The 23,636-nt window shown below is 39.7% G+C and overlaps 1 protein-coding gene across 13 annotated transcripts in view; it reads left to right on the forward strand.

Moving 5' to 3' along the window:
• The window catches only part of CAMK2D (calcium/calmodulin dependent protein kinase II delta), a 268,565-nt gene that overhangs the window by 213,787 nt on the left and 31,142 nt on the right, over nucleotides 1–23,636 (forward strand). For 3 of the 13 annotated variants that reach the window (XM_025213358.1, XM_006031692.3, XM_025213360.1), the window contains exons 13-14: nucleotides 978–1,015; nucleotides 13,039–13,087. In XM_025213358.1, the coding sequence (XP_025069143.1) occupies nucleotides 978–1,015; nucleotides 13,039–13,087 (87 nt within the window). Of the gene's footprint in view, nucleotides 1–977; nucleotides 1,016–2,535; nucleotides 2,569–8,803; nucleotides 8,864–10,493; nucleotides 10,536–13,038; nucleotides 13,088–23,636 lie in introns of all 13 variants that reach the window. The other 10 variants (XM_025213353.1, XM_025213351.1, XM_025213354.1 and 7 more) reach the window with 6 other exon arrangements.

Below are 23,636 nucleotides of genomic sequence, written 5' to 3' on the forward strand. Positions count from 1 at the left end.
GGCAACAGATGGTGTTGGCTACTTGTTCTCAGAAGTGGTGCTAGGTACTCCTGGTCCAAGGACCTGTAATAGATCATTGTGTGCCCTGAACTAGTTGAATGGCCACAGGATGATGCATGTGGCTATGTCCATCTGTCCACAGTGTGCACCATCCACATCATGTCTTCGTGGTGTATTAATCCAGCACAAGGCAGCGCTGTTCTGAGGAATACCACATCGACTCCAAGTCCAGAAGGAGTATAGATGTGGCAACACGGTGTGGGCGAATAAGCTGTGCTTCCCACTAACAAGTCAAGGCCCCATATGGTTTTTGCACTGCTGGTCAGCTTAGCCAAAGTGTTCATGGTAATTAGTAAGGTGGTTGTTTCCCTTCCATACAAAAAAGTTACTTTCTTCCTACTTCTAAGCAAAACAATTCAAATGGATTATTTTCCTTTTTGTAAACTATACTATATTTCTTAATAATACATATTCATTTATAAAATTTTTTTTAAATGACAGGCACATTTAGTGATTCATTATTTATCATCTTTTGTTACATGAACCTGCAAGCATTTACACATGTGAACATATCAGCTAAACTGAATCAAGTCTGTTCACATGCTTATACATATCAGTGTGTGTGTGCACGTGCGTGTGTGTATATGTTGCAATATGAGGGCTTTTGCATGCTTATTTACATGCTACTGTAATACACAAAATTTAGTAATTTGTAGTATATCTCCAAATTGTCAGCATCAAATAGAAAGATTCTATTGTAAATGGTAGAATTTGGTGCTCTTTAGGGGAAGTTCTTCAGAAAATCGAAGTGGCAAGCAAAGCAAAAACGTTTTGTTTCCCAAATGTCATAGATGTCCATACCCTAAAACTACAGAAGCAGAGGGAGAAAATAAAACCAAGAAATGCTTGTTTTGCTGTACTTCTGATTGTCTTTATTGATAACCAGCTGACATTGAATTTGTTTCCTCATCTTACAGCAGCAAAGAGCTTACTGAAGAAACCTGATGGAGTCAAGGTAGGTTAAACAAATGTACCAAGCTATACATCTCATTAAACCTTCTTTTCCATGTACCAACTTATTTGACTTCGGACTTTGGAAATAATTATTCCTTCTCTTTACAAGCCTGTTTAGAAATGGTTTTGACTGTATAATTAAAGCAGTTAAAGTGTTTTTTTTTTCCTTTTTTGATCTTTACAACTAAATGAATAGTTGGAAAACTCAGTCAATTTCCGTAAAGTTAGAAAAGAAAAATGGTGGATAAAGAATATTTTCCTACTTTTCTCAATCAAGGTCAATTTTGCCCTCAATGAATCAATGCTTTAATTAGTTTTCTAATATAAATAAACATTTGGCAGTGGGTGTGTTTGCTCTTTTTTGTTACTGGTGCTGAACTGCAGCTCTCCTGCCTTCCTGATTCCTTGACTTTCCATAAAGTAAAATGGAATATCATATTCCTTGAATTTTTGACACCACATGAGATGTATTCCACTAGGTGTACTGGGTGTGTTTGTCAGAAGTGAAGAGATTTAATATCTCAGCAAGTAAACTCATCCTCACTCACTAAGAACGGGAACATTTTGGCAGCTTTTGTAGATGATTTAGAGCTCATAGGAGCTCTTGTGTCACCAGGTCCTTCAGGAGGAGAGGTGCTTCACAAATGAGTGTCCTGGATAGATACTTTGAAAAACAGAATAAAAATCATTCAGCACCGAAAAAGAGTATACTTCTTTTTCTTAGAGAATGGCTGAAGACTAAATTAAACACCCCAACTTTTGTTACATAATGTAAAATTTCTTCTGGGTTCTGCCTGATTTCTTATGAGTGTATCTTTAAACCAAATTTTACCTTTCTACTTTAATTTCTTTTTAGCTGTAACAAAATGCTATTTACTTAACTACCTGATTCAGTGTAGGTTTGTCCTTTACAATCCAACACATATGCACCCTCTCCCCTACAAAAATTGTAAGACTGTTAGAATGAAGTCAATATACCATAACCTAAATGCTCTGCTATACAATGCTTTGTGGTATCAAATAATAGGCAGCTTATAGTAGTAGATTTATGTGAAGAAGCATATCATGCAGGCTAAATCAGTCATTTCAATAACAATTCTTTAATGTGTATTTTTGTGGAACATAGCTAGCTATTGCTTTTTAAATATTATTCCTTCCGCTGGTCAATAATGGTATATATTGTATCTCCATTTTGATAGCAATGTTGCAAACAGGTATTGCCAATGGTTTGCTTAAATTGCACTTGTTGATATCCAGTACTTCTGGATCATTTCATTTTTTCTTTTGTTTTCCTATGAAGTTATGTGAAGCAGTGGGGATGGATTTACCTGTGTGGACATCTTTGTTTTCAAATTCTTCTCATATAGAAACTATTTTCCCCCAAAAAAGTTTTCCCTACCCTTTCCGCAACTTAAGCCGTCTTTTTAAAAACAAAAAATATACTGTACTCCATGAATTGATACTTTCAATCCAACCAGTCACATTCTCTTCTTTTCCTTTCTCTCTGACTGGTCAATTCAGAAAAGGAAGTCAAGTTCGAGTGTTCAGATGATGGTGAGGATCTTTATCTGCCAGATTTTTTTCCTCCTGTGAAACGTTCACACCTAGAAATCAAATAGTTGCTGTTAAAATACTGTGGAAAAACTGCAAGACTTCTTAAGCACCAACTTCTGACTTCTAAACCCACAAGTGCTACTTACCATCCATAATCAACTTATTCTGCAACTCTAAAACAAAGATTTTTACCTGTGGACACATACATACAAAAAGTAGATGTAACAGTGATGAAGATAGTTGTCCTTAGTGTAAAAAATAAATGAGTCGTTTAAAACAGCCCTTCATTTATCATTTTAAGCTCCTCACATTAATAGTTGATTTTATTTAATATAATAAAATATAATATGGCTACATTATACACTGAACAGTTATTTATACATAAGCTTGAAAAAAATAGAAATTGCAGTACTTGGGAAATTGCCATTGACAGTGCCTTTACCTATACCATAGACATATATTTCAACATCTGGATTAAAAAAATATCTGGCTTCTTTAAGACAGGACTTCCTATTCTTTTCCTATTTATCTTTTCTTCGTAAAACAAAAATTACTACAAGAGCCAGATACACTTTTATAAATTCCAGGTTTAACTGAGCAGTACATAGGCCAATAAGGTAATTTTAAAATCCCTGCATTGTGTACCTTTTAGTTTTCTTTTTAAATTAAGTTTAACAAATGTACTTTAAAGCATGCCTTTCTTTCTGCTGGACATTGTATTTTTCAAGTGAATAATGCCTTTTTTTTCTAAATGTAGTTAGCATTATCATTTAATCAGACACTTGGGGACATCTATACATGTACTTTAATGCACAGTAGCCTATTTTAATGTGCATTAAAGCATCACTAAAAAAAGTGTTATTTAGCTCTAATGCTCATTAAAATAAGCTAATGCACATTAGACATCACTTAAAAACCATGTTCTTTAGTTAATGTGCATTAAGACAGGCTAAAGCACATTTTCCCAGTACTTCACAATGGAGGTACTAGATTTAATGTGTATTAACTAAAACATGTTAATCCACATGTAGACATACCCACTGACTACCTGGGTCACAGATCAAGATTTTATGCTACAAGCTAAGAACACGACAGATGTAAACCTTCTTTTCCTTGCTTCAGATCCCTAAAGAGCCTTCATCCTAAGGCAGAGCTTCATCCCAATGCTATTCCAACAAAATATCAATTTCTCCATTGCTTATTCCCCACCAGAGAATCAGTACAGTCTCCCTTCCACCTGACCTCAGGCAGGCAGGCATAGTTTCATAGTTTCATAGTTTTAGGGTCAGAAGGGACCTAATAGATCTTCTAGCCCGACCCCCCGCCAGGGCGGGAGAACAACAAAAAACCCTAAAAACAAAAACGGGACTCAAATGAGTCCAGCCAGGTAGGCATCCAGCCTCTTCTTAAAGACCCCCAGGGTAGGGGCCAGCACCACCTCCCTTGGAAGTTGGTTCCAGCTCCTAGCCGCCCTAACTGTGAAGTAGTTTTTTCGGATGTCCAGTCTGTACCTCCTCTCCATCAACTTGTGCCCATTACTCCTTGTTATGCCAGTGGGGGCTAGGGGAAACAGCGTCTCCCCCAAACCCTTCTGGTTCCCCCTAGTGAGTTTATAGACGGTCACCAGGTCCCCCCTCAGCCTTCTCTTGTGGAGGCTGAATAGGTTCAGGTCCCGCAGTCTCTCACTGTAGGGTCTGCCCTGTTGTCCCCGGATCATGCGGGTGGCCCTCCTCTGGACCCTCTCCATGTTGTCCACATCCCTCCTGAAATGGGGCGCACAGAACTGGACACAATACTCCAGCTGCGGCCTGACCAGCGTCGCATAGAGGGGGAGGATCACCTCCCTGGCTCTACTCGAGATGCACCTGTGGATGCACGACAAGGTCCGGTTAGCCCTGCCAACCATGACCTCGCATTGTCGGCCCATGTTCATCTTGGAGTCAATAATGACACCAAGATCCCTTTCCGCCTCCGTGCTCTCAAGTAGGGAGTTCCCCATCGTATAAGTGTGCTGCTGGTTCCTACTACCCAAGTGCAGCACCCTGCACTTGTCCGTATTGAAACACATCCTGTTCCTGTTTGCCCACCCCTGTAACCTATCCAGATCCTTCTGCAATCTCTCTCTCCCTGCTAGCGTGCTCACCTCCCCCCAAATTTTGGTGTCATCAGCGAATTTAAACAGGTTGCTTTCCACCCCAACATCAAGATCGCTGATGAAGAAATTGAACAGCGCAGGCCCCAGGACCGAGCCCTGGGGGACTCCACTACCCACCTCCCCCCAAGTCGAGTATGATCCATCCACCACCACCCTCTGAGTGCGACCCTTCAGCCAATCTGCAATCCATCTGACTGTGTAGGCATCTATGCCAGTGTCGCCTAGTTTATTAATTAGGATGGGGTGAGAGACGGTGTCAAAGGCCTTGCTGAAGTCCAGAAAGACTACATCCACCGCGACACCTGCGTCCATGGCCTTTGTGACCTGATCATAAAAGGCAATCAGGTTGGTCTGACATGATCTCCCCCTAATAAATCCATGCTGATTGCCCCTGAGCATCATTTCTGATGCCGGCCCATCACAAATGTGCTCCTTGATGATCTTCTCAAAGAGTTTCCCCAGGATTGAGGTAAGACTGACGGGCCTATAGTTGCCCGGGTCCTCTCTTTTCCCTTTCTTGAAGATGGGGACCACATTAGCTACCTTCCAAGGCAGCTACCACATTAGCTACCTTCCGAGGCAGTCAGCATTGTAGATTATTCCCACTGTGACACCCTAGCCCAGTTTTCTACTGTCAGCCCAGCCAGTGGGAAGTTAAATATTCCTTCCTTCCCAAACTTTTATTCTGCCAATAGCAAGCAAAACTCTCCCTAAAAAGCAGAATTGGTAGTCTGATTAATTAACTGTATCTTCTCCTAGCTGGACATTGTTTAGTGCAAAAGTATAGTTTGTTTTAGTGCAAGAAATACAGGTAATTTACCAGATGTTTTTATCATCCCAAACATCCTGTGTGCCTGCTCTTATCTCTTGCAGATAGACGGAGCCACATAGAAAGTTTGGAGGATTTAAATCCCAAGTCGTAATGTTATATAACTTTTAAAATATATGTAGAGACCATTAATGATCATGACTGTATGGCCATACCCAACTGCTTGGGAAAAGTAGAGGTATGTGTGTAGGTGTGTTTGCCTGTATTATTATGAAACTTAAAAGAGTGATTTTTGGCAGCCAATATTTTAATAGAAAATATTTTCCTTCTTTACAACAAATAGATGTACATTGAATTAGAATAGTTTCCAAAAGTTCGTTTAACTGTATGGCATGAAAAATCTATTTTTAATAGTTTCCCTTTTCTGTTAAAATAAATACAGTGTAGGCAGTTTAAAAAATAAAACCTATCATTTTTCATTAAGTTAAAAAATGGTTTACCAAGCTGTTCTGTAATGTGCATTATATTTTCTCTTTTTCACTTATACTAACCTAAATTGTGTATTCCTGATGTACCTCTAAGAGGTTTGATTGTATTTTCTGTACTTTTCAGCTATAGCTGGAATGAATGTTGTTTATTTTTGTAGAACTTGCACAAGGGAGTATGGGCACAATCCTGCTTTCCTTACTCAGGCAAAAACCTCATGGAAATGTGATTATCCTTTCTCACTGACACAGTCAACAATAAGCATTTGTTTAGCATGTTTGATTATTTTAACACTGAGTATACCGAGTTTGATACTGAGCCAGTATCATGTATGATGACGCCTTCATTCTCTCCATCCTGTGTTTTGTGTGCTCATTTTTTCATTTTTTCCTTGAGTGCTTCATTCTCTCTGGCCAGATTATCACTGGATACTCATGTTTAGTTGTACAGTCTAAAACTGGTATTTTCTGGGCATAGGAGAATAAGCATGGCATTGTGCAGAATTGTGTGTATTGTTGTTGTTCCATCACAAGCTATACGTCATGTTAATTTTAAAAGAGAGGCTTTCATTGAACTATATGCATTTTTCCTCTGAGTAAGGACTGCAGGGTTGGCTCTTATGGCAGTTTAAAAAATACTAAGGGAAGTAATTTTTTATATAAAACATCTGCCAATGTTTTCGCATGTGAAGATGGCCTCCTTAAATGAAATTTTTAAGGTGTTTTTTTTTCCCCCCTTCTTTTTTTGATTACATATCACAGGGTCCACTGCTGCTTCTGGCTGAAATCACATTAGCAAAAATGCACAGCTGTGAATTAATAAGTGAAACCTATTTGTCAGTTGACTCGTATAACATAGAGAATAAAATTAAACCATTGGAATCAGAACCAATCCTGTTGTTTTCCAATGACAGTTTCTGCAGAAAGAGACATTGAGAAAGACCAAGGTTCTGCTATAAGGTGTATTTAACTTTGATTGAAGTCAAGGAGAGTTATTTATATCCAGGATGGGAGACATAGTGTCCATTATTCATATATATAATTAGGATTTTCAGTGCAGTAGCATTATTTACGATTAGATAATTATTCCTCAGTTGACCCCTATAAGGTAGCTTGTCAAGGTAGCAGTGTAATTTACACCAATGGAATTCCAGTAAAGCACTTTTATTTAGGCAAGTCTTTTCTGAAGATACACTGCCTTCACAGGCATTAGTGTATCCCCACCCCCACTGCACCATTCTCTTAAGCATAAGTCACATCCCATCACAAGCCCCCTTTCTGAACCAGTATGCCTACATTTTGAATTTGAAGTCATTAGGTTTGTATTTTCTCCACCTGGACTTGCCCTAAGTATGGCTTTGGCTCTGCTGAAGATTTAATTCCAGCAATTAGTGGTCAGTCACTGTAGCTACACCAATGCAAACACTTATGGAAAAATCCTAGTGCTGTTAAATTCAGTAGGTTACCAGAGTTTCATCACTGCAACTATACCTATGAGTGGAATTTTAAAAAGCCCCAACATGCACAATGCCTAAACATTATCCCCATCTTCTAGACACTATGGATATGTATGCATAGCACAAAGGTAGCCTGAATGACTACCTTTTTCTAGCTCCAGAACTGGAAACAATGTAGCTGTGTTTGTGCAGCAATTTGCCTTGGCTAATTTGCTCTGTTAAGTCATTTAGCTAAGGCCATGGACTCAGAAAATTCTTGGCTCTCAGCCATGTGCTTGGACTATTAGTCCAGCTCAATCTCTTTCATTACATCCACTGATACATATTATTCAGGTCTTAAATCCTTTTATTTGAGTACTAGAAGGCTTATTAATAAAAAAATAAATACTCCCCAACTGGGGTCATCTGATCCCAGCAGTCTTTCCTGCCCAAGTGCAGGGGGGCTGAACCCGATGATCTGTAAGGTCCCTTCCAGCCCCTAACAACTATAAAAACTATCTCACTGAACCAAACTGACTTGAGTTTTGGGCTTTCAATGTAGTAGTTTAATGCTAAATTTTCACAAAACGCCTGTCAGTGAAAGAAGAGAAGTCTGGATTTTTGTTCATGGTTTTCTTTTTATACCCAATATTGTGACTATGGGGCTCACTGAAGATTCTGTATCCCTCTTTCTATCTTTGGTGGAAGGGCCACTATCCCTTTTTTGCAGATATTCAGTATGACATCCTCATTACATTTCACAAAATGAAACATATGCTTGTCTCATTTAAAGCACTAAATGGACAAATGGGAAAAAAAGCAAAGTCAATACATCTAGACACATTCCAACCCCAATTACACTCATTTAAATCTGGAATTACTCCACAGAGCCAATGAAGTAAATCTAGACTGCTGAAGCTGCTTTCTGTGAAAATCCAATTGATATGTAACCTCTAGTGACTGACACCTAGAAATAAAGTAAAATGTGGGTGTATTATTTAATACTGTTGCATAATTAGAAACTGGCAAATAAACCTCAATGGAAACTTTGGGGTTTTCGTTCTTAAACGCTGTATTAATTGTTTACTTTTGTTACTTGGTTTTAGCTAACTTTTAAAGACTAAGTTTATTTAAGTGTTACAGCTGAAACCATCTATGCTTTATATAAAACTTTCTAAATCAAAATACCATAACTAGCATGTTGGGAGAAACTGTAAGCAGTTATCAAATCTGTTACAAGTATTCCTTTCAAGTTCATAAGTTCATCTTTCTGTGATTCTTTATTTCCATATCTATATCTGTATATAGATATTCTATATAGAGAGATATAGATCAGTTAGCTACAAAGAGTTCTAAGGCTTGTCTATTTCTATTTTCTGCATACCTACAGATAAACAACAAAACCAACGTAGTAACCAGCCCCAAAGAAAATATTCCTACCCCAGCGCTGGTATACCTGGAATCTTCCTTTTCACTCTATCTTTAAGTTCTTTACTGTTTTCTGGGGTTTTTTCTTTGTTTGTTTCTCTTCCATTTTGCCCTCCTTTTTGTTGTTTGCTTACTAAATTTGGGAACAGGTTTTTTTTTCTTTTTGCTGTTTGAATTTTTGGTTTTCTTTCTGTAAGGAAGTCCATTGTGAAGTAGCGTGTTTATAAATACAAACGTGACATGGAAGCTGGCCGTGGTAGAGTGGTAGCACTAGTGGCCAACATAGTTGAATTTTTTGCATGCTGTGTCAGACAGTGAGTTGAATGCGCTTCACGTTGCCCTTAGCTCTTCACCTGATGATTATTTCAATATGTTTATTATTATTATTTCAATATGATGGGGAGGGGAAATCTCCTAATTTCTTTTTTACTGTATCTTAACACAAGTGTTGACATCAAGAAGAGCTAACAGAATTATTGCTAGGCGACAATAAAATAGACCTTATTCAGATTTTCATTCAGCACTCTCTGGAAACTCAGCAGATCTTTGCAAGCCTTCATTTACTGGGATCAAGAGGCACCTAGTCCTAAGGCTTTTTTGTACTGCTGTTACTCTTTAATCTATGGTAGGCATTACTCAGTAATAAATTCTGCAGGGAGCATATTACTGATCAGTAGAAAAGCATATGTGAATATTTATTACAGAATCTTGTTTCTGTTAGAAAGTTACATTTCTTAGGAATGTTGTATTTAGCAAACTTACACATATAAGAATAGTGGTTAATTACTTGAAGTTAAGAGTTACTGCTTCCCATGCATCTTGGTAAATAACTCTGGAAAATGTTTTTTATTTTTAATATATACATAGGGACTAATTTTCACCTTTAGATCTGCATATTCAGCTCCCCTGTCTGCATTGTTAAGTAATTTCCAAGAAGCAGCTTACAGGTGTATGGTGTGTAGCTGAGTCTTTGACTCAATAGCTATTGCCAGACACCTGCAGTGTATGGAACTGTCTCACTTGCTGTAAGCATGTTCCTAAGCCAACTATCTGGTGCTCTTATATGAATTACTCATAAGAAAAGAAAAATGGGTTAAATTTTAAAAATGCAGCAGGCACTTCCATCATAGGTGATCTAGGTTGTTTTAAAGGGATTACAAGTTGGAAGTCCTCCAAATACTTCCAAACACCATTTGTGTTTGGAGGTACCTAAATCTTGCTGTGTCCACTCAGCACACCTTTCTTTTTATTCATGCTCACTGTGGGTTTTAGTAGTTAACCAAACGATATTTTTAATGAAAATAGTGCAACATTCAACAAGTCCAACAAAAAGGGGCAGTGTATTTAATATGAGACATTGTGACACAGAGTGCCTCTTCAGATCTCCAGAGTTTCAAAGCCCTGCATGTATGTTGATCATGAATAAGGTCTTTGCATGCTGCTATAATAGGTAAAATGGCCTAACTTGCTGGCTTGCCAGTTGAGGAATCTTTATCAGAGACATTGTTTCATCCTCTGGCAGCAGTTAACATTTGCTTTAGCTCTTGTCACTGTTTTGCCTTTGTCAACTGGCTCTTCTTACACACCCTCACACGGATAAGAATGTGTTTACCAATGAGAACTGTTTTTCTCTTTATTTTGTTCTCACTCAGGAGCCCCAAACTACAGTAATCCACAACCCTGATGGAAATAAGGTATCAGAAAGAATCAATTCCATTTTGCTTTTCCAGACCCTACACATTTCATCCACGATTCTAAACCAGAACATGTGTGTTACCCAGAGTTTAACATTCCTGTATCTGTTGCACCTGGTGTCTCTTGGGCTTAATTCATTTCTAGCTTGTTCCTGCTGAGTGAATTCTCTCTGGTTGCTGAGCTCTGCAGCTCTTGCGAACATCAGTACAAGTTGAGGACACCCAGCAGTCTGTGAAACCAGGTCCACATGAGCACTGGGATATTGTGCTCGGATACAGAATGCAACAGAACGTTGTGCTATAACCCAGGAGAACAGTGAAATTATTTTTAAGGATTGTGTGAGAAGCTTTCACTAAAGATGAAGGCATATTTGCAGTTCTTTCCATCTGCTGTTTCCCAGCATGCTCGTACATCATACTGACATGTCTTCTGCATGGAACTATACTTCTTCCATAACATCATCTAGTTTCAAAAGAATTTTAACTCTTGAAGTGGCAAGATGCTCTTTTGAGTTGATGAACCTTGGTTTTTTTAATGCATTTTTCTCATGGATTTTCTTTTTTCTGTGCATTGTGATGGTTTTGTTGGGTAGTTGGTTTTTAATACCTGGTAACTTTGTTCTCTCTTGCCTAAACTTGAAAAAGGCCAGGGAATATCATAATATTTTACTCATGTTTCCAGTTTTTCCCATGCAGATTCCACTTTTTTAAAACAGATTTCAGTATATGCCATACTCTGAGGACTTAGAACATCTAAAGGATCATTGTCTCATTTATCTGCAGTAACTAGTTGTGGTTATTCAGTGCTGTATGTGTAAAGAATTAAGTCTTAATGAAAAGTAACACATGCAGACATTTCACAAGTATGAAGAACTATACTATTCATATTGTGCCTGTATCTCCCATTCATTTGTGGGCATATGAGAAGTATTGAAGTTCATTTTACTTTTAGGTCTAATACTGTATGTGTTCATGATCCATATTAAACCTCCCAAATTGTATTAATAGGCAGTATACAGCCTACATTTTAACTTCAGTTAAATCTTTACAAAAGCCAGCAAAATGGGAAAAAAATTAAACATTGAAACTCATTGGCATGACATCTACTTAATTTTATTATATGATCATAGTAATTTAAATACTGTATTTCCCAAAGTAATAACATAGACAAGAAAACCACTTTGGGGGAAAGTTACTGTCACATTCCATTACCTGCAAAAATAAATGTTCTAGCATGAAAACTGGAGTGGATGCTTCCATATTACAGGCTACCTCTTGTGTGAGCTTGTGCATGGTGTTTTTCAGCTTGTACATGTGTGGTTTTTATTTCTTCCAGGTACTATATATACATTTATAGAGCATGATATGTTCATTGCGTGGAGTGAAACGTCTAACTCATTAATGATGAATATTTATGGATGCACGCAATTTTTGTTCTAGAGTCTGAAGAATGCATTAACCATTTTGAAACTTTTCTTAGACACAGTCTTCTGAAAACATAGTAAATAAGGGCACTGTCAGGATATATTGATTTAAAAAAAATAATAAATTGACACTTGTCAATAAATAAACTGGCCAGTTGTTGATATCTTTATGCATGAGTTTTAAGGTGTCACAGTTTTTTTGAAGAAATGTGCAAAAAGAAAAGTCTATTTCCAAAAAGTGAAAAAGAATAAGTCAAAATTGGTGTGTGCCAGTTCTCTGACAGTGTCCTTTAATTGTGTACATTAATATTTCATGTTTCTGGTTACTCCAAAAAACTGTTTAGGTCTTCTTGCCTTTTTAACATTGTGGTGATTTTAATGTATCTGTGTGATAGAGAAGTCATTTTCCTCTGTGGCTGGGTAGCTGAAGAATATTTTTGCAAAGATATCTCAGCTTATCCAGTATCATTACTCTCTATCAATTTGCTCCCACTTTCAAACCTTTTAGTATAAGATCAATATAAAAATGCTATCATGGATCTGATCCCTATTTTATTGATATAAATGGGAATCTGTCCATTCATTTTAATAGAAGTAGCAACTTATGAAAATAATTATTACTGTAAATTGCACAAGGCTTCATTTTATATAATACATATTGAAAAAATCAAATGGAATGACTGACTGCACAGTTGTTTAATCACTAAGCTTAAAAGGACAAGTTTAATATTTGGCTGATGTAATTCGTCTAATAGTTCAGATGAATTCTGTCTAGCAGGGTATAAAAGGAAAAACTGCTGCACCCATTGTCATGAAGACCTTTTTGCACTCCTGTGGAGTTAAACTGGATAGCAGGAAATATGTTTAATAAAATGGTTTCCATTTGAAATTTATGTGTTTTACATTAGTTTCCTTTAGAAACATCTCAATGTATGTAACCATTTGTTTGTGAATAACATCCATATACCCTGTGTCGAAGATTTGCATGAATTATGTCATATGAAGTATAATTTTCATAAGTGTCTGAATAAGATTGCAGGATCATTTTATGTATTTCACTTGTATTTACTTCTCAACAGGAATCCACAGAAAGTTCCAATACAACCATAGAAGATGAAGATGTAAAAGGTATGATTAAAGCTGAAACAGGACACATTTTGTTTATGAGCATACACCTTGTTTGGTCCTACTAACTTCTGTTAACCATGAGGTAGAGGAATTCTTAATTAAACTGAGGAGGAGATTATATTATTTTTTAGATCATCTTTGTTCCTTAAGTTCTGTAGGTTTAGTTCTGATTTTAGTAGTCTGATATTTCTTTGTACACCTTTGTTAAAATCAGTTTGAAATTAAGGAAAGGAAGAAACTAGCTTGTTTGAAATTATAGTTATGGAAGTTGTATGTATAGGTTAAAGTTCAATGGCATTAAAGATTATTAGGTTGTATTTTTATGGTGTAGTGTTTTTAAATTTTAGTTTCCATTCCTTTGTCTTTGGAGCAGTTATTCTCAACCTTTTTAGACTCCAACACCCCTCTTTAGACTCTGAGCACTTGCCAGAAAAAGCCAGATTTGAGCTTTCCCTAATTTTTTGACTATGGAAAAATAATAGACCAATTCTTCTATTGCAGAGAATTTGAAAAGGCCACAACAGGTCAGAAGGTTTTTGACTCTGTTGATTCCCATTTGAAATCTCTGTGCTTACCTTGTGAATCATGTGTAGATGTTTGCACACCTAACACTACTAAAATAGCCCAGCACCCTGTGGCACAAAGGATCTGAGGGCAGCCTAGGGTGCCACGGCACCATGGTTGAGACTCACTGCTTTAGAGCGTTTTTCAAATCACTATTTTTAAAATTCTGTTCAGATGCCAGGGTGGGGTTTGTTTTTTGGGGGTGGGGGTTGTGTGTGTGTGTGTGTGTCTCTTACGTGTTCTGGCCGTATAATTGTCCTCTTATTTCTTTTTACCTTTATCGTTTTCTTCATTTCTTAAAAAAATCTGCTCACTCACCTTAATTTTTCAGGCTTTGTCTATTTTTCTTTTTCTTTCCATGTTGTGATGCTGTTCATTCTTAGGTTATTAACATTTAGTGATTCAAAAACTGAAATTGTCAGCTTTTGTATCACTTGTTTCACACAAGACTTTGTAACCCAGACTTAAAATGTTGTTGTCATAGATATGTAAATTAGAGATAGAGGTGAGAAGGGACAGGAAAAATAAAGGACTAGATTAAGTAAAAACAGAAGACTTCAGAAAAGTAACCATCACCTATCAGCAGTGTAAAAATGTGGCCAGACACCCTAGGAAGCTGCCGTGATTCAGGGTCAGTGGCGACTTCTGGTTGTTACTCCCACTACAATCACAATGTCATGGCTGTAGCAAAAACTGTTATTTCACCAACCTATCCCTATTGGCACCTGGGACAGTTGCTCTGTCACCCTGCCCTAGTTACACTATTGCCACATGTGGAGTTGCCATAATTAAAGTGCTTATTAGCAGAGATATTTAGTAAAATCATAGAATCATGGGGCTGGAAGGGACCCTGAAGGATCATCGGGTCCAGCCCCCTGCATGAGCAGAAAAGACATTTGGGGTCAAGTGACCCCAGCTAGGTAACCATCCAGTCTTCTCTTGAAGACCTCTAGGGTAGATGATTGCACTACCTCTGTGGGGAGCTTGTTCCATAGTCTGAACACCCTAGTTGTGAAGAAGTTTTTCCTAATGTTCAGCCTGAAACTATCTTCCAGGAGTTTGTGGCTGTTGTTTCTATTTTTCCCCCAGGGCACCCTGGTGAACAGTTGTTCACCAAGCCCCTGATGTATGCCTCTGATGTAACGGTAAGCCGCAATCAGGTCCCCTCTCAGCCTACTTTTCTTTAGGCTGAAGAGCCTGAGATCCCTCAGCCTTTCCTTGTATGGCTTGCCATGCAAGTCCCTGATCATATGGGAGGCCCATCTCTGGACCCTCTCGAGCTTTAACGTGTCCATGTTGACGTGCAGTGCCCAGAACTGGACACAATACTCCAGCTATGGCTGCACCAGTGTTGAGTAAAGTGGTAGAATCACTTCTTTGGATTTACTGGAGATGCATTGATTGGTACATGCCAGAGTTTTATTGGCCCTAAAGGCTACTGCGTCGCATTGCCAGCTCATATTCATGCTGGGGTCTATTGTTACCACCAGATCCCTTTCATTTGTAGTGCTGGTCAGGTTAGTGATGCCCAGCCTCTGGTGCGCTGGGGGTTCTTCCTTCCCAGATGTAGCACTTTGCATTTCTCTATGTTGAACCTCATCTGATTCCATTCTGCCCAACATGCCAGACTGTCTAGGTCTGCTTGTATCTGCAGCCTATCTGCAGGTGTGTCCACACAACCCCATATCTTGGTGTCATCTGCGAACTTGGCCAGTGGGCTTTTCACCCGCTCATCCAGATCATTGATGAAGATATTGAACAGCACTGGGACAAGTACCAATACCTGGGGTACGCTGCTGCCCACATCTCGCCAGGACGACACCAATCCATTCATTAGGACTCTGCATTCTACCCTTCAACCAGTTTCACACCCGCTTAATGGTCCTGCAGTTCAGCCCTATATCTTCCAGTTTTCTGATCAGTACTTCATGGGATACCAGGTCAAAGGTTTTCTGGAAGTCGAGATATATGATGTCAACCGCTTTTCTCTCATCCAGGTAATGAGTCACCTGATCATAGAAAGAAATGAGGTTGGTCAGATAAGACGTGCCCGCGATGAAGCCATGCTGGCTGTCATTCAGCATCATGCCTTCTACAAGTTTGTCACATATAGCCTCTTTGATGAATGTTTCTAGGATTTTCCCTGGAGTAGAAATTAAGCTAATTCGTCTGTAGTTTCCCAGGTCTTCACGCTTCCCCTTCTTGAAGATGGGCAGAACACTGGCCCTCATCCAGTCTTCTGGGATTTCTCCGGAGGCCCATGATTTTTTTAAGACCCTTGCCAGGGGCTGTGTCATTACTTTGGCAAACTCTTGCAGCACTCCTGGATGGAGTTCATCTGGTCTTGCTGATTTATATACGTCTAATTTCTTTAATTGATCGTGCACCAGTTCTATGGCAATGGTAGGAATGGTGTCAGTCCTGCCCTGCTTGTTCTGTGCCCTACCTGGCATGTTGTTCCCATTGGTCTTGTGAAAGACTGAGGCAAAGTAGTCATTTAGGAGTTCGTTTTTTTGCTGAGTGGTAGTGACCAGATATCCTGAGGCACTGAGCGGCGGCCCCACGCTCCCAATAGTTTTACTTTTACTCCCTATGTAGCTAAAGAACAAATTCTTGTCCTTGATTCTTGTAGCTAGTTTTAGTTTGGTTTATGCCTTAGCTTGCCTAATCTGGTTTGTACAAGTGTGGGCCATTGTCAAGTAGTCTTCCTTAGAAGCTGTCCCAAGCTTCCATTGTTTTTACTCCTCTTTCTTTTTCTGTAGGAGGGCTGCAACTTCCCTGCCTAGCCAAGAGAGTTTTTTGACCCTTCTGCTACTTTTTCTCTGTAAGGGAATGGATTTTCTCTGAGCCTTAAGGATTGTATCCTTAAGGAACGACCGTTCTTCTTGTGCTCCCTTTACCTGTGGTCCTTGGTCTCTCAGGGCATTCGCTACTAGTGACCTGAACTTATTAAAATTTGCATTTTTTAAGTCTAAGACTTCAATCTTGGTCTTTGTTTTGTCAGCTTTGTGATGGACCGTGAACGTAATGATTTCATGGTCACTATCGCCTAAGCTGCCCTCTATGTTTAAGTTGGTCACCAGGTCATCCCCTTTGGCCAGGACCAGGTCAAGAACTGCACTGCCTCTAGTTGGTCTGTGCACCTCCTGAGTCTAAAAAAGCTCTTCAGTGCTGGTCAGGAAGGATCGTGATTAATCCAAGCTGGCTGAGCACTCCTCCCAGGAAATGTCTTGGTAGTTGAAGTCACTCATGACAACCATGTTCCGTGCATGCGCGGCCTCCGTTAGTTCACGAGTGAACGCTAGATCAAGTTCCTCCCCTTGGTTAGACGGCCTGTAGTATATACCTACAGTCAGGTCTCTTTTGCTGTTTCTCCCCTGGAGCTTGACCCAGAGGGTTTCAAGCTGTTCTTCTTTGGGGCTGACATCGGCCTGTAGGGAGGTGTACTGCTCCTTCACATAGAGGACAACACTCCCACCTCTCTTCTCTACCCGATCTCTTCTGTGAAGGACGTAGTCCTTTATGGCTACACTCCAGTTATTAGAGGAGTCCCACCAGGTCTCCATGATCCCCACTAGATCATAGCACCCAGTGGAAAGCAGCTCCTCCTGCTTGTTCCCCATGCTTCTGGCATTGGTGTACAGGCACCTAAGTCATTCTACTGAGGTCACTGGCCACCTGTCGCATTGAAGGGGAGCTGTTTTCTCAGCCCCCGTAAGAGTGGCTTGCTTGGTTTCATTGTCATTGAAGCTTTCCTGTATATTGGTCCCCAGGTAGGCTCCAGTTTGCTTTTCCCCATCCCCCTGCAATCTTAGTTTAAAGCCCTATCTAAGAGATTGGCCAAATATAGACTTACAGTTGATGGAAGTTTTCAGTAGCTTCAAAACTATGAGATGACCTTTTAGAATAATAAACAATGCACTATCCTTATTGGATAAAGTAGTGATGGAGCCAAAGTAAAGAGTTGAGGATTTACCAGCATATAATAAGCATAGATGTAAAAAGGGAATATGTGGTAGGGTGGATTCTGTAGTGGATCATACTACTGTTTATGATCTGGATTTCAAAAGTAATCCAGTGGCTTTTCACGTGCCATCTGCCTTAAAGAGTTGTTTTGTTTACTTAAGAATTTTGCCATTTACACAGCTTCTAAGGGCGTGTAGCTTCTGATTTCACTTTCACTGTGTGTGCTATCAAATCTTATTCCACAGTTCACAATGCTCTTCTTCTGTCAAGAACTATTTTGTAGTGTTTGGTATATTATCACTTCAGCAAAGTCAATATCAAACAGATAAAAATACTTACATAATTTCCATGGAAGAACTTACTAAGAGATGAAACTTGACCAGTGCAATTTGAAACATTGTGAAATTAACCTGATAAAATATGTGATACTAACATCTCCACAGACCCTAAGGATCAGAATAGGGCAATAAAGATAAGGTCCCTATCTGTATATCCTGAAAGAAATCTCAGGTTCTGATTAATTCATTAACTTCCTCCTTTATATAGTTTGAGCAACAAAATATTCATCAACATTGTATTTAAAGCATCACCGTTAGCACGTGAAGTAGCATCCATTGTAAGAGATAGGGCATTTTGTACGTCAGAGCCATTGTTTCAGGCACTCTGCAGTCTGAGGAAAGCATTATTTAGACTCATTACATGCTATGACAATTTTCTGTAACAGCCAGTGTCTTTTTTTTTTCAGTAGAAGCTAATTCCCGGGAGAAAATTAGGTTATGTCTATACAGTCCATACAGGAAAGTACTATGGAGAGATGCATGTAAACCAGAAGTCATATGAAAATAGTGCTGCCCCAGGCCAATAATCCCTGCTTCTACGCAAAGCTAATTAGCCCAGGAATATTGCCACATTCATATGGCCATACTGCCCCCACTTCCAAAAATAGTGCATGCAGATTTGGCTTGGATTTACCAGTACGTTCACAGCTAGATTAGCTATCCCGGCATATCGTTCCATTGTGCCATGAAGATATACCCTGGAGGGGCTAGCAGGACACTTTGTCTTGGCTAATTGTTCATGATCCGTGACAAAGTATATCACAAACTTTAGGAACAGCAATTTCAAAGGCTAAAAAAGCATCCTCCTTAATAGTGAAATTAGAACTATCTAGCATCTGCAGCACTTAATGCATCTGGCTGAATTCAGTCTAAGTAGAACTAACTGACCCATCCAAGCCTTAATATGAGCTGGTGATATAGAAGAAAGAAGAAAGAATAGAACACAACCTCTCCTAGTCCTGTCCGTCTCTCTCTCTTTTTATCTGTGATGACTTTGCAGGGAAGAGAGAGGGAAAAAATACTTACTAAAAACTCTTTAGTATTCAAAAATATGTGATTCTGTATGAAGACATGGAGCAGATCTGAAGGATGACATGACATGCCATATTTGATGGCCACATTCCAAAATACCAGACTTTTAAAATACAGATGCTTGTTTATCCGAAGTTTATAACCTGGGAGTGTATTGTTTTACTGCTCACTGCCTAAGCAGTTACCGTTCTAGTGAAAAACAGGAGAAATGTCTTTAGAATTTAAATGAATACAACATTGTGGTTCTTGAGAGACAGTCATTCAGTAGGAGGGGTGGGAACATACATATAATGAGGCTTTATATATTCTATTAAGAGTGAAGACCAGAGTGCCGCCTGCTACTATTTTTGGAAGGTTTAAACTTATATTATCTTAGCTCTGAACTATTGCAGAGTAGAAGAGCATAGTCATGGTGATCGTCTTACATCTGGTTCTTCTTCTTCTCAATCTTTTCATTACTTCTGAAGAGACTAGAGCAGTATAATGGTGTGTAGACCTTACACTGATCTCCTGATGGTCTTCATCCTTTTGAGCCGATGCCAAAGTTTCAAACATAAAGGGAAAGGTCTCTTCTTCTCTTTCAGTTTTATACCCATGCACAGCTAATCACACTAGAGCTGTAGGTTATGCTTTCTGCTTGTGTGCAATCTAGAATTAACTACAATTAAGTCACTGATGTTGCCTTTTTCTGTTCTCAAAGTTTCAATGAGTCATTTACTTTGACTTGAGTGAACTTCAGGTGCATTAACAACTAGCAACTACTCACTTTAAATAACAGCCTAATGATGATGGTTTGAGTTAATGGGAAGTAATGGCTTGGAGAACAATTACATTTAGCTGCAGTTAGTATAAAGAAAAATAGTCACAGTGTAATTTAACTTTATTCATAACACTTGTATTTCCCTCTTCAAACCATTATGCATAGTATAACAACTAACCTCATTAACTGTATAATTTAATTATATCAGGGCCTCTGCACTATTAGAGATAACACTGTGTAAGAATTATAAGCCCATGTTTTCATTGGTTTATAATTTAGGTATAAAAGTTTATTTGCAACTTCTCATGGAAAAACTCACCGTAGGAGGGCAACTTGATTGTTTGATATCAAAGTGGAGAGGGGTTTTATTGTTCTTTATATTCATTATTACCTAACCAAAAGGATGTAAAAGTATGTGTCTGACAGTTGCAAATCCTAAGTCCTGTTCCTGGCTTCGCTACAAAGCACTTACAGGGTGCATCTATACATACAATTAGCACGACGCAATAAACTGCAGCACAGTTCACGCCAGAGTTTATTGTTCCCAGGCACAGCACTTTCATGTGCGTCCAAGACTGCAGCACATGGAGCTGGGAAAACAGCCCCAGCTGGCAGAGGGCATGGGGGTGGGGGTCAGCCTGCCAGCCTCAGGCTGCTCCATCCTGGTTCAGTGTGCTGCAAAAGGCCTGGCTGGGGCATGAGGGTGCTATAGGGCAGAGCTAGATGGCAGGCAGCCTCACACTGGAGCACCCTCATTCCCCGGGTAGCCCCAGTCACCATCTACACGTGTGTTGCGGCAGAGTAAATAACTCTGCCATAGAATAGTACTTGTATCTGGCAGTACTAACCTATGATGGAGTTAATTAGTTTACTCCGTCCGGCCTAATGGCTCTGCATGTATAGATGGTGATGCTTCACTGCTGAGCTAATTAGGCAATTCTACAATAAGCATCTTGTGTAGATACCCCCACAATTGTCTTAAAAACTTTAATGGAAACTGAGCAGCATGGACCTGAGGACACTTTTATTTTTATACTGTCCTACCACTGGAATAGTGCCCATGTCCCATTGAAATCAGGCTCTTCAAGGCTGCCAAGGGCAAAGAAGTCTCCTGTTGGTGACTTTAATTATGAAACTGTAATCAGGAGCTATAAAACCAGTCTATCAAGGAAAAAACATTGTTGTTTAGAGGAGACCTGGACTGAGTTGAAGTTATGTGAGTACTTTCCAAAGAATAGATCCTTTTTTTTCTCCCAGCATCTTTGCATTTGAATCATATCTCACCTCTGAATAATATCATTTATATTAAGAATGGACAGTCACACTGGTATAAGTTAGATCAGCAAAAGGCCCAGCAAATACTTCAGTGTGACAATCTATGGTAGTCTTTTTTACAGATGAGTTGTACACAGTGGATCTGAATATTACCTCATGTTTGTTTAAGCTGATGTGGAAATTGCTCAATTGCCAAGATCTACAGCGAGGAGAGCCAAAGTGGAAATGGAGCTTAGGCTGGCAGCAAAAGTTAAGGATAACAAAAAGTCATTCTTTAAGTAAATAGGAAACAAAAAGAAGGTGCTGGGTAAGTTAAGGGCCCTTCAGGATAAACTAGGGCAACCGGTAACAGATAGGATGGCCAAATCGGAGCTTCTAAATGACTTCTTTGCATCCATGTTCCTGAACATGAATACAAATACGCATCCCATTGGGACCTTAGGTAAGCCCAGTATAAATACCAGCCTACCAACTGGTCATGCTGACCTTGTAAAGGGGCACCTGGAGGGGCTGAAGGTCCTGATGAACTTCATCCTAGGGTACTTAGGGAATTAGCTGGAGTCATAGCAGAGCCACTAGCACAACTGTTTGAGCACTCATGGCGCTCAGGACAGGTCCCAGAGGATTGGAAAAGGGTCAGTGTGTTCCCTATTTTCAAGAAGGGGAGGAAGGAGGAACCGGATAACTATAGGCCGGTTAATCTCACCGTTATCCTTGGCAAGACCTTTGAGAAAATTGTTAAGGATCACATTTGTGGGGGACCAGCGGGTAAAATGATGCTAAGGGGCAATCAGCATGGATTCATAGTAGGCAGATCCTGCCTGACTAACCTGGTTTCATTTTACGACCGGGTCACAAAATACTTGGATGAAGGAATAGAGGTAGATGTTATTTACTTAGATTTTAAAAAAGACTTTGACACAGTGTCATGCCCAGTTCTTATAAGTAAATTAAACAGTTGCAGTGTAGATTATTACACAGTCCGGTGGGTAGAATATTGGCTTATGGGATGCACCCAGAGTGGTGGTGGATGGGTCGGTTTCTACCTGGAGAAATGTAGGCAGCACAGTCCTCCAAGGCTCTCTCCTGGGACCGGTACTATTCAATATCTTCATTAGTGACTTGGACGAGGGAGTAGAAAGCACCCTATCCAAGTTTGCTGACAACACCAAACTATGTGGGGGAGGTACACAAATAGACGGCAGGAAGCAAATCCAGGCTGATTTGGACAGGCTGGGAAAGTGGGCCGAACAGAGTAGTATGCAGTTTAACAAGGATAAGTGTCATGTGTTGCACCTGGGGATGAAGAATCATCAACACTCCTATAGCCTGGGAGGTACCACTCTAAGTAGCACAACTGCGGAAAGGGATCTCGGAGTCATAGTCAACTCCAAGGTGAACATGAGTCACTAGTGTGATGAGGTAATAAGTAAAGCTAACTGCACCCTTTCTTGCATAAGTAGGTGCATCACAAACAGGTCTAGGGAGGTGATACTTCCCCTCTATGCAGCATTGGTCAGGCTGCAGCTGGAGTACTGCATCCAGTTTGAACCTCTTCAGCCTCTCCAAGAGAAGGCTGAGAGGTGATCTCGTGGGCACCTACAAACTCATCAGGGGGGCCCAGCAAGAAATAGTGGATACAGTGTTTACCAGGGTGCCTGTCAGGGTAACTAGAAATAATGGCCACAAACTGGAAGAGACCAAATTCAGATTGAATATCAGGAAAAAATTATTTACAGTGAGGGTTGCCAAAATATGGAATAAGCTTCTAAGGGAGGTGGTGCTGTCCCCTTCCTTGGAGATATTTAAAAGGAGATTGGACAGACACCTGCCTGGCGTCATCTGACCCCAGCACTCATTCCTGCCCAGGGCAGGTCAGACTCAATGATCTAATAGGTCTCTTCTGACCCTAACATCTATGAAACTATGAAATTATCTGATATACATCAGTCATTCTGTTGTATTGTATGGGCTACCTAAAGCTGAGGCAGTTCAATCAGGTTAGGTGGGGAGAGGAGAAGATACAAATTGCCTGCAGAAAGTGGTTGGTACCTTTGCTGTTCCTAGGTCCCTCTGAGCTGCTTTTTCCAGGTCCCCCTGCAGATGTAAGCACCACAGGGGGTACAGAAAGTAGGAGTGTGTGTAGGTAGATCGCAAGTTCTATCTGTGAAGAGAAATGCATGCTAGCTACTGTTTATTGAGATACTCCTCGAAGCTGAAGCACGATTCCTTTCTATTGTCTTGTTTAGACACCACCCTTTACCTAGGACTGTGCCTGTTAGATGCAATTGATCTCTGAATTTGAGAAGCTGTATTGGGAAACCTTCAGCCAGAAAGACAGAGAAAAGTGTTATTGCTAGGGATGCTCTAGAGATGCATAGAAGGAAATCTCATTTATTAAGAACCGGGCAAAGGGTTAGGGTAATGTCTGGAGATGAAAACAAAGAATTTGTTAAGTATCCCAGTGTCATTAACTTTGCCATTGATGGGATACTTTAACACTTGAGCAAAGAAATTACTGTCTGGCAACAGAAGTTTGCTTATGGATTCGACTAGAGTATAGGATCAGGCCCTGATGTATTTGAGTGGAATATGAAATCTTCTAAATGGAAAG

This window comes from Alligator sinensis, unplaced genomic scaffold (assembly GCF_000455745.1).
Source record: "Alligator sinensis unplaced genomic scaffold, ASM45574v1 scaffold563_1, whole genome shotgun sequence".
NCBI lineage: Eukaryota > Metazoa > Chordata > Crocodylia > Alligatoridae > Alligator > Alligator sinensis.